Below are 15863 nucleotides of genomic sequence, written 5' to 3' on the forward strand. Positions count from 1 at the left end.
GACTTAGGGTGGTCCATTGCTCTTAGGAAAGGTATTCGGTCTACTCGAAATCCTCATCCTATTTATGATTTTCTGAGTTATCATCATTTATCTCTTATATATTTCTCTTTTGTTTCCTCTTTATCTTCTTTTGACCATCCTGAACGGCAACAAGTCATGATTGTTGAAATGCAGGCTCTTGAACATAGTGGTACATGAGAGTTGGTTCCTTTTCCTCCTAGGAAGAAGGCGGTTGGTTGTAGATGGGTATATGCTATTAAAGTTGGTCCTAATGGTGAAGTTGGTTGTCTTAAGGCTCGATTAGTGGCCAAAGGATACATCCAGATATAGGGTCTTCACTATGGTGATACTTTCTCTCATGTCCAAAATCACTACTACTTGGCTCTTCTTTTCCGTGGCTGCTATTGGTTCATTGGCCCCTATATTAGCTGGATATTAAAAATGCCTTTCTTCATGGTTACTAGATGAGGAAATTTACAAGGAGCAACCGCCTGGATTTGTTGCTCAGGGGGAGTCTGGTCTAGTTTGTAAGCTTTGGCGGTCCCTCTACGAGCCCAAGCAATCTCCATGAGCTTGGTTTGGAAAATTTATTCAAAGTCTTGGGCTGAAACTAAGTGAAGTAGATAATTCAATTTTTTATTGCCATACATCTCTTGGGAAATGTGTCTATATTGTTGTCTATGTGGATGACATAGTTATCATAGGAAATGATACAACTAAAATTTCTCAACTAAAAAAGTACTTGTCTAGTCATTTTCAGACTAAAGACCTTGGAAGTCTTAAATACTTTCTTGGTATTGAGGTAGCTCAGTCAAAGGAAGGCATTGTGGTCTCACAAAGGAAGTATACTCTTGATATTTTAGAAGAAACAGGCATGACTAATTGTAAACCCATTAATAGTCTTATGGACCCAAATCAAAAGTTAATGACAGATCAAGGTGAACCATAGTCGGATTCAGAAAGATATAAAAGACTGGTTGGAAAGCTCATTTATTTCACAATTACAAGACCTGACATCTCTTTTGCGGTTAGTGTGGTTAGTCAATTCATGCAAGAGTGGAGGATAATGGATATTTGATAAGTTGACAGAGAGAGAAGGCTGAAAGGATTAGGAAAAGTAGACCCTTGAAGATTTGCATTTTTTTCCCTGTTTTCCCCTTCATTTCTTGAATGTATCTTTTTCTTTCTTTTATTGATTTATCAGTATCGCAAAAAGAGTTAATGTTTTATAAATAACAATGTTTATTCAATCAGCACCTTATCAAGGTGAACCATAGTCGAATTCAGAAAGATATAAAACACTGGTTGGAAAGCTCATTTATCTCACAATTACAAGACCTGACATCTCTTTTGCGGTCAGTGTGGTTAGTCAATTCATGCAGGCTCCTCATGTTGGTCATTGGAATGTTGTGATTCGCATTCTCAATTATATTAAAAAAGCTCCAGGACAAGAATTGTTATATGAGGATAAAGGAAATACCCAACTCTCTGGGTATTGTTATGCTGATTGAGCTGGATGCTCCATAGACAGAAGGTACTACCGGATATTGTGTAACCATTGGAGGCAATATTATCTCTTGTAAGAGTAAGAAGCAAAACACCATTTGCTCGGTCTAGTGCAGAAGCAGAATATAGAGCTATGGCCACAACCACTTGTGAGTTAGTATGTATAAAAGAACTTCAAGAGTTGAAGTTTTGTGAAGTCAAACAAATGAAGTTGTATTGAGGTAGCTCTCCGTATTGCTTCTAATCCCGTGTTTCATGAAAGAACTAAACCTATAGAAATTGACTGTCATTTTGTCAAATAAAAGCTTCTGTCTAAGGAGATTAGTACTCAATTTGTCAGCTCAAATGATCAGCATGCAGATAATTTGACCAAATCTTAGAGAGGGCCTCGAATCTAGTTCATAAGTTCCAAGCTTGGAGCATACAATTTATATGTTTCAGCTTGAGGGGGAGTGTTAGATTTATATGTGATAGATGGTTATCAAAATCTGCTGAGTGTGTGGGAGACTAGCATTACAGCAAGAGTGGAGGATAATGGATATTTGATAAGTTGACAGAGAGAGAAGGCTGAAAGGATTAGGAAAAGCAGACCCTTGAAGATTTGCATTTTTTTCCTTGTTTTCCCCTTCATTTCTTGAGTGTATCTTTTTCTTTCTTCTATTGATTTTCTTCCGTATCAGTATCACAAAAAGAGATAATGTTTTATAAATAACTGTTTATTCAATCATCACTCGTGGACATTTGAATATGATTTTTTTCTTAGATTTTCAAACTAATGAATTTGGTATGTTATAGGCTATAGCGGAGACAAAGACAACCATTGGATTTATAAAGGAGGCTGCAGAAATTAAGGTTACTGGATTTAATGTGTACCACAAAAATCGCCTAATCAAGGTATGTAATGAATGCTTGAAATGTCTTATCTCAAATAATGTTTATTTCAGTTGGTTTTTCAAGTATCTTCATTTTGTTTATATTCTCATTCAGCAAACCACCAGTTTTAGATATAAATGTGTGAAATGCTCAATATTGAATTTCCATGTGCAATTTAATATATTTCTAAGTAGATGTAAATAGGGATTTTCATTAACCAAGTAAAGAGTATATTAATGACTTTATATAGACTTAGATGTTAAGACAACTATCATAACAGCTGTCATAACAGAACAAAATATCTATAACTACTTAGTGTGAGTAGTTGAATAACTGTTGCACTTACCCTTTGAGCTAACTTTAGGGGTTGAATTAGGCTCAAATATATAACTGGGGGGCACCCTCACCCTTTGAGTTAGCTTTTGAGATTGAGTTAGGCCTAAACTCACTTTCTGAGATGGTATCAGAGTTAGAGCCTATGCTAGATTCATTAAGCGGGCCACAAACCATATTATCCATGTACCAAGCTCCAAAGTGCTGGGTGTGAGAGGGTATATTGGGAAAAATCCGTCCCATATTAGAGAGTTAATGTCAAGATAGAGTATATAAGTGGGGGACAACCCTTAGCCTTTGAGTTAGTTTTTGGGATTGAGTTAGGCCCAAAACCCACATTCTAAGACAATTGAATCTCATTTTCTATTTTAGCTTCTTTTTTTTTTTCAATTTTTTTCCTAAAAAAACTTTGATTATTCGGTGTTAGAATATGAGAAGTATTCAATAGTATCTTATTTTTTTCCTGAAATAATTTGATATATCTTGGATAGGGTTTTAAATAGCGCCTATCGCCATGTAGCAGAGGTGCTGCCATAGCAAAGCAAAGTGTGGTGTCCGTTGTAAATGAAATAGTGGCTTCAGAGGACGGGATAGTGGCACTATCTCTTCATTTCACTAAAGCCCTTGAAACACTAGGGCTTGTTTGGCTGACTATTTTTGTGACAACTGTTGCCACTTGTTATTAGTTAGGGCAACAACTAGGAAGCTTGTATTTGATTTAACTTTGTATTAACTTGTGGGTTTTGCTTAAGGTGCCCATGACTTTTTATTGTTAATTATGAATGCCTTGAATTTTGTGTAATTTTTATCCTTTTTTGAGAATTTAAAATATATAGTACATGCCATATAAGCTACAACAACTACAACAAAGCCTTATCCCACTATGTGAGGTCGGCTACATGAATCACACGACGCCGTTTGACACGGTTAAAAAGCAAAGTTTCAAAAATATTATTAAGTCTAAGATCTCCCTTGATTATTTCCTCCAACATCCTTTTCAGTCACCCTCTTCTCCTTTTCTCCAGGCTAAAAATCTTACGGTCTACTCTTCTAACTGGCGCCTCTTGTGGCCTTCGCCCAAACCACCTTTTCTCATATAACGTCATTTCGTATTCTATCTTTTCTTATATGATCATACATTCATCTTAACATTCTCATTTCTACTACTCCCGCTTTTCTCTCATGTTTCCCTTTAAAGCCCAACATTTACAACCATATACTATAGTTAGACATATAATTGTACCATAAAACTTGCTTTTGAGTATGGTTGGTGCTTTGCGATCACAAATAAACCTTGATGCTTGCTATCCTGCTTGTATCCTATGTGTGACATCCTCATCAATTTCACCATCATCTTGTATGATTGATCCCAGATATTTAAACTTTGAAACCTGTGGTATGACATCCTCTCCCAATTTTACTTTTGAGCCAAAATCCTCTTGTCTATTGCTAAAATTGCATTGCATATACTCTGTCCTACTCCTATTTAAGCAAAAACCTTTTGTTGTCAAAGTCTGCCTTTAGACTGTATCATCAGCAAAATGCATGCTATTAGGGATAACCTTTTGTATGTCCTTGATAAGCACATCCAAGACTAGGTTAAACAAGTAAGGACTTAAGGCTGAACCTTGATGTAATCCTATCCCAATAGGAAAGTCCTTAGTTTCACCTCTTGGAATTCTCACTCTAGTAGCCCTTCATACATGTCTTGAATGGTTCGGATATAAGCCATGAGCACACCTTTTTTCTCCAAAGTCTTCCAGAACATATCTCTTGGGATACTGATACGTTTTGTATCAATGGTGCCTGCAAAACAAGGTAAGAATGATAGAAAAGAAAGAAAGAAGTGAGAGATAACTGAGAGCCAAGGCTCCCCCAAGCAAGAGAGAGAACCTCTCTGCTCCAAATTCCCCTAACTGATCCCAAAGATGATCCCCAATGATTATTACAGTATCCTTTATAACATAATGCACACACCGCCCCCCACTTACTAACCAAGCTAATTACAATTTCCCCTTCTACCCTTCAGGCATAAACGCCAGTGCTGCTAACACTTAATTGGATTTGGGCCTTTGCTGATAAACCTTGAAGGGCTTATCCCATCTAGAGGTATCAGATACGGTCATAAGCTTTTTCCAAGTCAACGAAAAACATATGTAAGACTCTCTTGTAGATCTCCCTGGCATAAAACCAAATATGTCATTATTTCCATTGCAAACCATCCAATGTTTGTCGTAATGTTTTCTTTTCATCAAATGATCACTTCGGGGACTTCTTTTCATCAATATTTATAATGAATTGGCTGTAATTCATTATTCTTCCATCCTCCTGTTGTGATACATGCTAATGGTAATTTCCCCTATCTCAGTGGTGACTCATGCCAACAACCTCTCTTGCATGTTGATAATTCCATCCATATCTGGTGAGCCATATATTTAAAGGGTTTATTTGTATCAAACATAAAGATTAATAAGCTTCAGCTTGAGGGGGAGTGTAATATATGAAAAATATCCAATCTTATTTTAATTGTACTTAGGGATAATTACATTGACCTCTCCCTTGAATTGAGTGCTAATTACACTTGCACCTTTTTTTTACTGAATTTTTTACCTGCCGCTTATTTTATTTATTATTTTAGAATAATTTAGAGTATTTTAGATTATCTTTTAGGACCAAACACATATTTAAGCCTAAATAATAAACCAAACTAAATAAGGAAACAAATTATGAGATAGTAAGGAAATATAGAAACTAATCCTAGGAAATAAAAAGAAATATGGAAAGTAATCCTAAAAGATAATCTAAAATACTCTAAATTATTCTAAAATATAAGGGATAATAATTACATTTACCTCCCTTGAGGTTGGTGCTTAATACATTTATACCCTTCTCAATTGAAAAGTTACACCTACTCCCTTGCACGTTGCTTTGTTATTTTTAAGAGAACTATGTGTATGGTCAGCACATAAAAATAGGGAAGATATATGTAGTTTTTTAGATTATCTTTTAGGATTACTTTCCATCCCTTATATTTTAGAATAATTTAGAGTATTTTAGATTATCTTTTAGGATTACTTTCCATATTTCTTTTTATTTCCTAGGATTAGTTTCTATATTTCCTTACTATCTCATAATTTGTTTCCTTATTTAGTTTGGTTTATTATTTAGGCTTAAATATGTGTTTGGTCCTTGTAAGTTAGCATTTTTTCATATTTGGTCTCTGAAAGTTTATTTTTCTAATTTTAGTTCTTGTAAGTTTGCGCTTTTTCAATTTTGATCCCTGCAAGATATTTTGCTCATTTTAGTCCCTATAAGTTTGTGTTTTCCAATTTGGTCCCTGTAAGCGCAAACTTATGGGAACTATAAATGAAAAAATTAGAATCTTACAAGAATCAAAATTGAAAAAATGTAAACTTACAGGAATAAAAAATGAGCAAAATATCATATAGGAGAACTAAAATTAAAAAAATGAACTTACAGGCACCAAAAAATGAAAAAAACTCTGACTCACAGAAACGAGAAACATATTTAAGCCTATTAATTATGATCTAGTATTGATAATAGAAATAAGGTTAGTTTTTTATGTATTGCATCATATTGTAACACATTACATAAAGTCATGTCTACAAACTTGGTGTGTTCGATCTCTTTGATCTCCTCTCCCCCCTCTCTAAAACTCTAATTTGAACATTTAGAATGTCAATTGAAACATGGAAGTTTAGGGACCTACACATTGCTTTATTGGTAGTAGTGCAATAGGAATTTGTTTCTAAATGTATTATTTGCTCCCAATTATAATTCTGATGTGGTTAACCTTTTTGTGAGGCTGCAGCCCTTTTGGAAAGTAGTAGCTGATGGTTCTTCAAAAGGGCGTTGTGTTGTTGGTATAATTTTATTCTTCTTCTACACATTTTCTCTGCATATGCTTTACTCCTTCCCAGGTTTTTTAATTTACTGGTACATATTTAGGGGTTCTTGAAGCCAATTTCATAGAACCAGCGCATGACAAGCAGGATTTTGAGAGATCGGTGCTGTTCATTCGGTTGGAAAACAAGCTGAAACAAATGACAATGGATTACTGGTTTGTTACTGTATTACATAGTTTGTCTTGAACAGTTTTCTTTTATTTTGTTGTAGAATTATATTTTTTGGTTTCTACGAATTTTGTACATACTTTAGTGTTGAATTTCTTTATATGGATATTTGACATTGTTAATGATTCAGTGAGAGTTTAGAGAAGAAGAATTGAAAAATGATTTCATTCCCAATAGTAACTGTACAACTGATAGGTATTTATACAGAGGTTAGTTACAACTAACTAACTACCTCTAAGCTTAAGACAGCTGTCAAGATCACTCGCTCACTAACACCCAAGAGATGCAGTAATAGACTGCTCTAAGTACAATATTCACCCCACCCCCCCTCCTCTTCACTCTCATGAGTTTAGAAAAGTAAATTGAGAGGAACCCAAAGAATGAATAGCCAAACCTTGGCCATTACCAATGAATATCTGACCTGGACCTTCCAATGGACTCAGCTGCTGGGATATTTTGAGAATCACCATTAACATGGAAGGAGGCACCAAGCACCATAGGAGACTAGAGTGGCATCAGTGATCATAGCACTAGGTTGATGTTGGAACTGAGGGCATGGCTGAGTATGTTGCAGATTACAGGAAAGAGAGGCAAAGTTGGAGACATTAGCTGGTTTGGCAGTGTATAATTGTTTGGAGGAAATGGTGAATTATTGTTGAAATTTTGAAAACTCTGAAAGCCTTGGAAAGACTGAGGCATTGTAGGTTGATAGGCTTGATCAAATCAATGATAACAATTCATAGCAATATGCCCATACTTGAAGCAGACTTTTTTTTTTTATCAGCAAAGATAGTATTATAGATATAGAATGGAGTACCAGAGGTACTGATAATACATAAAAGTACCATACAAATGGTTCCACAATCAGACATTCATATTCTGAAAGGGAACCAATCTATGGATACAGTTTGCATATGAAATTTACATGTATTAGGCCCGTAACTATGCAATCCTCTGATGATACATAAAACTTTGTGTAAAGCTACTTGACCATTGATTAAAATGGACTGTGAAATCTTTCTCAAAACTCCTAAGCCAAGACCAAAGTAGGAATGTTGCATCTTCAAACAGTTTATTAGCATTGAAAGTTGCATTAGAAAACACTATGCTGTTTCTAAGCTTCCAAATGGACCATGTTAATGCTAACCACCAGTATTGCCATCTGTTAATCCTTACTCCGGCAGCTTGAACACCCAAATGTTGAAGGAAATGCTGCTTTGAACTTAATGGGAAAACACCTTTAATGTGCAGCCATGTCATAGTTTCCCACCAAATGGGTTGTATTTTACTGCAGTGGAAGAATAAATGGGATGCACCCTCCTCTTGAATTTTGAAGAAAGGACATAGTATATCTGTGAGCTGTACTTGTCTCCTCCGCAAATTTTGTCTTGTCGGCAGTCTGTCTCTTATTAGCCTCCACGCAAATACCGCAAATACCTAGAATAAATGGGTTGTATTTTACTTGAAGCAGACTTGGCATTGGATATTGGAATATTGGCCACCACGACCATTGCAGGCACTGCAAAAACCTCCATGTCCTGAACCATGAAATCCATAGCTAGAAGTATCAATCTCAGAACTCTGAGATCCATGAAGTTGAGCAATATAGAGGAATTGGACTGCGACGGCGACAATGAAGATGTATTCACCGCTTCGGTGAGATTATTAGTCGTGGACTTAGAGACCAGCTTTTTGTGGTATTTGTTGAGATGATGCGGAAGGAGAAGAGCTTCAACCTCTTCAATCAGCAATGGTTTGAATTTGCTTTCAATCACCAAAATAACTGAGTCATACTCCAGAGGCAAATCTTCAAAAATCACATCAATGTGTTCTTGAGGTTTAATTGGATCTCCAACCGAAGCAAGCAAATCTGCTAGGGTTTGACTCATAGTAAGATTTCTGACACCAATTTAGTGTTGAGCGTGGTAGATCTGAGTTCAGTTCACAGCTGACGAGCCTTCATACGAGTCAATTCCTAAAAACGATCGTGGATCTTCTCCTTAATGCTGTATATTTCTTAATTTCTTAATTCACTTGCACCCATCAATAAATTGTCCTAATGATTGTTCATGTGTTAGCTAACAAGCTTATCGACTCTGGTTTTATTTGAAAAGATGATTGCAATTGATGCTTTCGATTTTGATTTTCTATTAATATTCCTTGGAGTTTTACTCTTTAGTTCAAGTTGCAATTTCTTTAAAAGTAAATAACTGCAGCCGGAAGCTGTATGCATTCCAATAAGTGGGTAGCTACTTTTGCTTCACAACAGGGCCCCTATACATTAAAAGAACACAGTGGATTAAGTTAGCCGTGAAAGTTGATTATATTTGCCATTGTAGATCCTTATTTATACTTACTGGCCACAAGTTTCAAGCATAAAGGCAAACAGAATTTGCTAGAATGAGAATCATAGTAAATATAGATTAGCAGAAGCATTGTCCTCTGCTGCATTATTTTTGTGCAATTACCTGTAATTAATTTTTGTTTCAAATGAAAAGTTGATTAGTGCTTCCTGATACATCTTTTCCATAACATCAACATTATGGGGTTGACAGGGTTTGATTTGGTGAAATTTGTTTTGGACTAAACAGGAGAGATCACTGTCACTTGATTGGATATCAGCCACTAAATTTCAAGTCACAAAAAAATGTAGTAAAAGAAGCCCACATTCGAAAATCAGCTCAACATTCAATTAATCCACAGAATCAGTTGCTTGCTGATCAACAGGATACTAGCTTGGTAGCTGAGCATCAAAGCGACCTGAGTCAGCCAATTGTGGGTCTTGCAGTGATTGGCATGCAAGGTTCGAGTCGTGAGCAGCTTGTAAGTCATTGTCGTAATCTGCAAAAGATTGTATTTTTCTGATGTATGGCCTGAAATCATACTTGCTTCTGTATGTGGAATGAAATATGATCATTATTTGTTAGAGCATATACTCAGAATGAATGAGATCACTTACATGAACAGAGAAGAAAAGAGAGAGAACAAGATAAGAGATATGGTATTGAATAGAAAATTTTATTTCTTACTTCTTTTTATCACATATACAGAGCATCACTATTTATGGTACACATTTACAAGTAGTTTGTTAACAATTCACTAACATATAACCACTAACTGAATTATATACAACACTTCCGTGTAATTTAGATTAGCAATAGACAGCACCCCTATGGTGTCTCTTATTAGCTTGAATCGATCAGTATTAAGAGATTTTGTTAAAAATCAGCCAACTACTCATTGGTATTGCAATTTTTCAACTCCAACTTCCCTTTTTGAGGAAGTGGAATTTTGTTTCAATATTCTTGCTCCTTCCATGAGCAAAAGGGTGCTTAGCTAAGCTTATAGTTGACTTTATTGCTTGTTTATTGGCATTTTCAAAGGCTCTTCCCTTCTAATCTTCATTTCTGACATCAAGTTCTCAAGCCACAAGGCTTGACAAGCTCTCATTGAGGCTTCAACGTATTCTCACATGAGAACAGTCCCACCACCAACTCCTTTGAACACCATGAAATAAATGCTCCACACATCTGAAACACATACCTTGCTGTACTCTTTCTGTTAATTTTATCATCACTGAGTCATAGTTACCAAATATTTCACCAGAAACATTTTTGCCATGGTTTGAGAACCCATAGTCCCAAAATCCTTTCACATATCTTAGTATCCTCTTAGCTGCAAGCAAGTGAGACAGCCTTGGATGATTCATAAGTCTACTAATTAACCCTACTCTATAAGCTATGTCAGACCTGCTGCTAAACAAAAATCTCAAGGAGCAACAATCAGCTTGCACAAGGTTGCGTTTACCAACTTGTCCCTTGTTTCTCCAACTTCGTACCACAATGGTGTTTGAGTAGAATTTTCAATCCAACATGTGAAATCTTTTCAGTGTAAGTTGTATACCTCTTTTAATGCATATAAATTCCATCACTTGTAGTGACAAATTCCTTGTGCAAAAAATAGGATAATAATCCAAGATCAGTCATTTAAAACTCCAACATTATTCTCCTTTTAAACTCATTACATTACTCCTAGTAACCAGTAAGTCATCTACATGCAAACAACTATTGGATCGCCTGCAGTAGCTCTCATATACTCCATATTTGCTCTACACTTGTTGAAACCCAATAGGAAAAGCCTTCTTTAATTTACACCTTGTTTTCTTGTCCAGTCAGTGTCACTTCAAAATCAAGGAGGTTGATTTACATCAAATTGATGTTATGACCAGCCTCTAAATAGGGCTGTAGCAACCTCTAGTTTGATGGTTTCAATTCTGGCCACAGGTGCAATCACTTCACTGTTATCTGAACCAACGTTTTGCAAGAACCCCTTTGCAATCAGCTTAGCCTTGCAATTTGCAGCTTCTCCACTTGATATTACCTTCACTCTGTAGACCCATTTCACTCCAATAGACCTTTTGTTGCGAGGTAATATCAATATGGCTGGCTCTCATCTGTGGTTCTTCCATAGCCCTTAATTCTTCCTCCATTGCTGCTTTGCGTTCATATTCCTTGATTGATTGCTCAAGAGACACTAGTTCTGTTAGAGCTAGATGCACCATGTTCCCCTTCAGTCATTGTAAAATCAGGAATAGATGTACAGTCTTTGAACATCTAGGTGGTTGTCTAGTTATCTGAGGACTGTGACTGAATCTGAATTGTTTCTGCACAATTTTTAGATTGCATATCAAGTAGAATTGGTAGTCACTTTATTACTTTCCGGTTATAGTCTCCCAACTCAACCTTTGCTCTCATCATCAACAGTAACACTTCTGCTCGGCACTATCTTTTTACTATTAGGACTGTATGGTTTGTATGCACCAGTTGAATGGTACACAAGAAACACCATTGACTATGCAGCCATTGAACAAAATATTTCTATTTTATTTTCTTAAGTATGCAACAATTTGGGGTTCTTGAGCGTGTATTTTTTCTCACAGGGTACGATGCTAGAAACTCCAGTGTCTGTATCTCCTGATGAAATCTGTGCAGAAAACATAAAACTTTTCGAGAGGTAAATCGTTTTTTTTAATTGCCTTTAAGACAAATTAACTATTTGTCATTTTCATCTGTATACTAGTTATACTTTTTCCTTCAATGTAATGCTTGATCAACCATTTTCCCTGTGATCCGTTTGTTGTACATTAAACAAAAGCATATTGACCTACTGTGACAAGGATGTGTAATTTTTAGCCACCTTGGTTCTGTTATCTTCTTATTTTTTGTTTTTGGATGTAATCTCTTGTACTCTACTTGTTTATTATTCTCTTCAATAATTTTGCATGTATATGGGTTAGGTTCCGTTGACAATGGTTTACATCAGAACATTCCTAATTTTGTATACCAGGATTCAGGAATAGCATGGTTCTCAACTTTAATACTTTGTTGGATAGGATATTTATATCCTGCTATCTTATACCTGAAATTTCGCTCAAATCCAAGATTTTCTACTTCATTGCAATATCTTAATTTTACTATTCAATACGCTCCAAATAATAATCATTAATACTTATGACATGACATGCAGACCTTTGTATAATTCTTACAAACTTTTGGCAATGCAAGGTTAACATGACAATCACTTTGGTGTATATATATGCTTGAGATGCCTGGGCTGCTTCTTGTTTACCCGTTATATTATCAAATGCGATCCCACTGAAACCCTTTTCTGCAGGTGTGAGGAGTACAGGGAAAAGGAGACAGAATTGAAACAGACGGTAATATCAGTCAAATAACAAAGTTTGATGATTTTGATTAAAATAGTCGTTGTGTTCTAATTTGTTTTTAGTGCTGCTGATGTAAAATAGGTTGTGGACTTAGAGGAGGAATTGAAACAAATCAAGAAGAAATGTGATCTTCTATCTTCACTCTTAGAGACTAAGAGGAAGGCGAAGAGTGTTAAGGGATGATAATTACGTTATGCAAGCATCATATCATCAATGAGAGACAAGTTGATTACCTTTCAAGTAATGTCCGAGTGTAAAAGCACCTGTTTTTTTTTTTTTTTGGGGTACTCAGGAGGGCTAAACGACCAAACTACAACCAAACATGTAGGGGCAAAGTTATGCCCATAGAATCTTTACAATGTAAATGAATGCACCTACCAGTTAGAACACCTGTTTTGTATATGTTCGTTCACCTCTGTTAGAACAACTCACTCTGGCTGGTTCGGAAGAAAAGGCATACTAGACTTTGCACATATAGTAGAACTGATTCAAGTAATTAGAGGAAACTCTCTATTTAAAGTTGCTATTAACTGAATCTATGGAAACTTATTTTTTCTTTTGATGTTATTAAAAGCTCTTGAATTTGTTTATCAACCTCTAATTTGTAAAGTTGTCTTTTAGGTTAAAAATTTCTGCTATTATTGTCAAAGAAATCGGATCAAATAATGTCCTTGTGGAAAAGAGGTTTCGAAGAGCAAAGAGGACCTCATTTTATTATCGAAATACTGATTGACAAAAATTCATCTAATGCAAGTTATAATTCTGAATTGATTTTAAAAGTAATTGCAAAAATATGAAGAACAATTTATTATTCTGATATGATTTTTATTGTGACGAAATGGCAATCACATTCTTTGTCACGTATGTTAGAATGCAAGTTAATTAGAACGCGTTAGTATAGAGCTTTTTTTACATTGTTAGCTAATTGTGACTTGTACTTTTCTTAATTTTTGGACAATTATTAAGCTTAATTATTAATTTGATCCCCAAATTATATTAACAGTTTCAATTTGACATTAAATTTTTAAAAGGTTTAATTTAATTCTCAAATTATTTTAGAACGTATCAATTTGGTCCTTACTGTCCAATTAAGTTTATGCGGTTAGGATAGTGAATTTTAGTGGCTTTTATTTATGAATGATGGTGGTTTTTAATTGTTACTATATTTATCATTATTTTAAAAAAAATAAACAATTTATATTTCTTTTTCACTTTTGGCTTTGTACTTTTGTTGCTGTCGCCTAATACTTTTTTATTTTATTAATAAATTAATTTTTTTAAAATTAAATGTTTTTTATTTATAAAAAAACATAAGGATGAGCTAATTCATGAGTTATATCAAAATTAATTGTTACAAAATTTATTATTTAAATTTACATATGCATTAAATATACATTAAAAATTTTAGTGTTATATATAGTAATATTATTTATTTTATAACATAATTGGTCTATTAATTGAGTTGATTAGAGCATCATGCTAGTAACACAAAATGATAAGTTTGACTTTTGCTTGCACCATTAATTTTAAATTAATTAGTAAAGTATATTTTTGAAAAAAAAATTGTGCTCTACAAATCCTTTAAGGGATGAAGTTGGAGGAAAGGACTAAATTGGTTCATTTTAAAATGATTTAATGACTAAATTGAACCTTTTAAAATGCTGGAATCAAATTTAACCTTTTAGTATTTAATTAATAATTTTTTTGTTACCAATGTATATATAAATTTGAGCGTAAAATGTATACAAATTATCATTTCATTTCTTTGCATTCGAGCGTAGAAGTATGCTAAAGTGAGCATGATCATTGTCACTTCTTGAATTTAAAATTTAATAACCAAAAGTCCACATAAATTTAATACTAATGTAAAGTCACGTAATTATTTTTCACCTATTCTTGAACAAAATTAGAATTTTGTTTTTGAAAGGCTAAATTATTTCCACTTTATACTTTTAGATATGTAAGTGGTCATTTATCCCTCAATTAAATAATTGAAAAGACATTGAGAGTTTAAGGTTAATGAGAAATGAAATTAACATTACTCAGATAACATTTTTTTTTTTTTAGGAAAACAAGGCTAAGATTTTTCATTCATAAGTAATGCATGAATACAATTAGAAATATAATTGAAAAATTGGCTGCCAGCATTGAACCTTGAAGCTGTAGCTAAAGAATGAGTTACATGATTTGTTCCCTTCAAAACCCACCCTTGAGTTTAAAATGAAATTGAAAGAGAGACGACATTTATCAATGATTGTTTGAAAATGATTCCCTGATGTACGTCTGTTATTGAACATTTTCGCCACTGTTTTGGAGTCCACCTCGAAATGGACATTGCTGAGATGGAGGTCTATAGTAGCTGTATAGCTTGATAATGGGCCCAAGATTCTGCTTCAATGACCTTGGGGATGCCTGCGAAGAGAGCTTTCTTTGCTACTATGAAGTCTCCATAATGATTCCTGAAACACAAGCCAATGCCAAAGCTGTTTATATCCTTGAAAAGTGTTACATCTATGTTACATTTTATGTGGCCTTGCGGTGGAGGTACCCAGCTTTCGTTTGGAGCGGTTTCCTGGTGCAGTTGAATTTTGGTTGGATCCTGACAGATATAGCTATCCTGAAAGATATTGCATAGATGATGCAACTTAGATAAGTGGAGGTTTTTCTGAGTGATCCCACAATTTCTCATTTCTTCTGTTCCAAAGACACCACGGGGTTGTAGCAAAACGTAATTTTATGTGTTCATGGGACTGTTGCAGGAGCTTGAAGACTAGTTCATTGAAACTTTCGGCCAATTGCATTTGAGTATCTATGATCTTCCAGAGACCAGCTTGCTGCCATATCTCCTTTGCTTTTCGACAGCTAACAAAAATGTGCCAAGAGTTTTCGAAATCATTTGGGCAGAAAACGCATTCAGAGGACAAATGCTACCTTTATGTTTCAACCTTTCACGAGTTGGTAGCCAGGACCTCAAGACTCTCCATAAGAAATGTTTGACCTTCAGGGGAACTTTGAGCTTCTAGATTTCAAGCCAATTTCCTGGGACCTTCAAGTGATTTGTTTCAAGGATACCTTCCATTATGTTGTGATATGAGCTAGCTTCTAACAGTGTATGCTCCATCATTTGTATGGCTCCAAACAAGACTTCGGAATATTGGCAGCGTCCTCCTCATAGAAGATGTTCTCTATTAGTTGCTTGTTCCATTCTTGACGGTCATTGTTGATAAGATTTTCTACTGTTAAATTTTCCAGACCTGAAACAATAGGAGACATAAGAAAAGGAGTGGCTTTATTTGGCAGCTAAGGTTGAGTCCAAACATTTACAAATTTAC

The 15863-nt window shown here is 34.9% G+C and overlaps 1 protein-coding gene across 1 annotated transcript in view; it reads left to right on the forward strand.

Moving 5' to 3' along the window:
- LOC114390521 (protein MICRORCHIDIA 1-like) overlaps positions 1–13125 on the forward strand; it is a 44577-nt gene extending 31452 nt beyond the window's left edge. Inside the window, exons 12-18 of the mRNA XM_028351268.1 lie at positions 2302–2400; positions 6545–6596; positions 6682–6793; positions 9398–9629; positions 11746–11819; positions 12480–12522; positions 12613–13125. Coding sequence (XP_028207069.1) covers positions 2302–2400; positions 6545–6596; positions 6682–6793; positions 9398–9629; positions 11746–11819; positions 12480–12522; positions 12613–12714 — 714 coding nt within the window. The 3' untranslated portion in view covers positions 12715–13125. The remainder of the gene's footprint in view (positions 1–2301; positions 2401–6544; positions 6597–6681; positions 6794–9397; positions 9630–11745; positions 11820–12479; positions 12523–12612) is intronic.
- Positions 13126–15863: the final 2738 nt, after the last annotated feature.

The sequence above is a fragment of the Glycine soja genome, chromosome 16 (assembly GCF_004193775.1).
Source record: "Glycine soja cultivar W05 chromosome 16, ASM419377v2, whole genome shotgun sequence".
Classification (NCBI taxonomy): Eukaryota; Viridiplantae; Streptophyta; class Magnoliopsida; order Fabales; family Fabaceae; genus Glycine; species Glycine soja.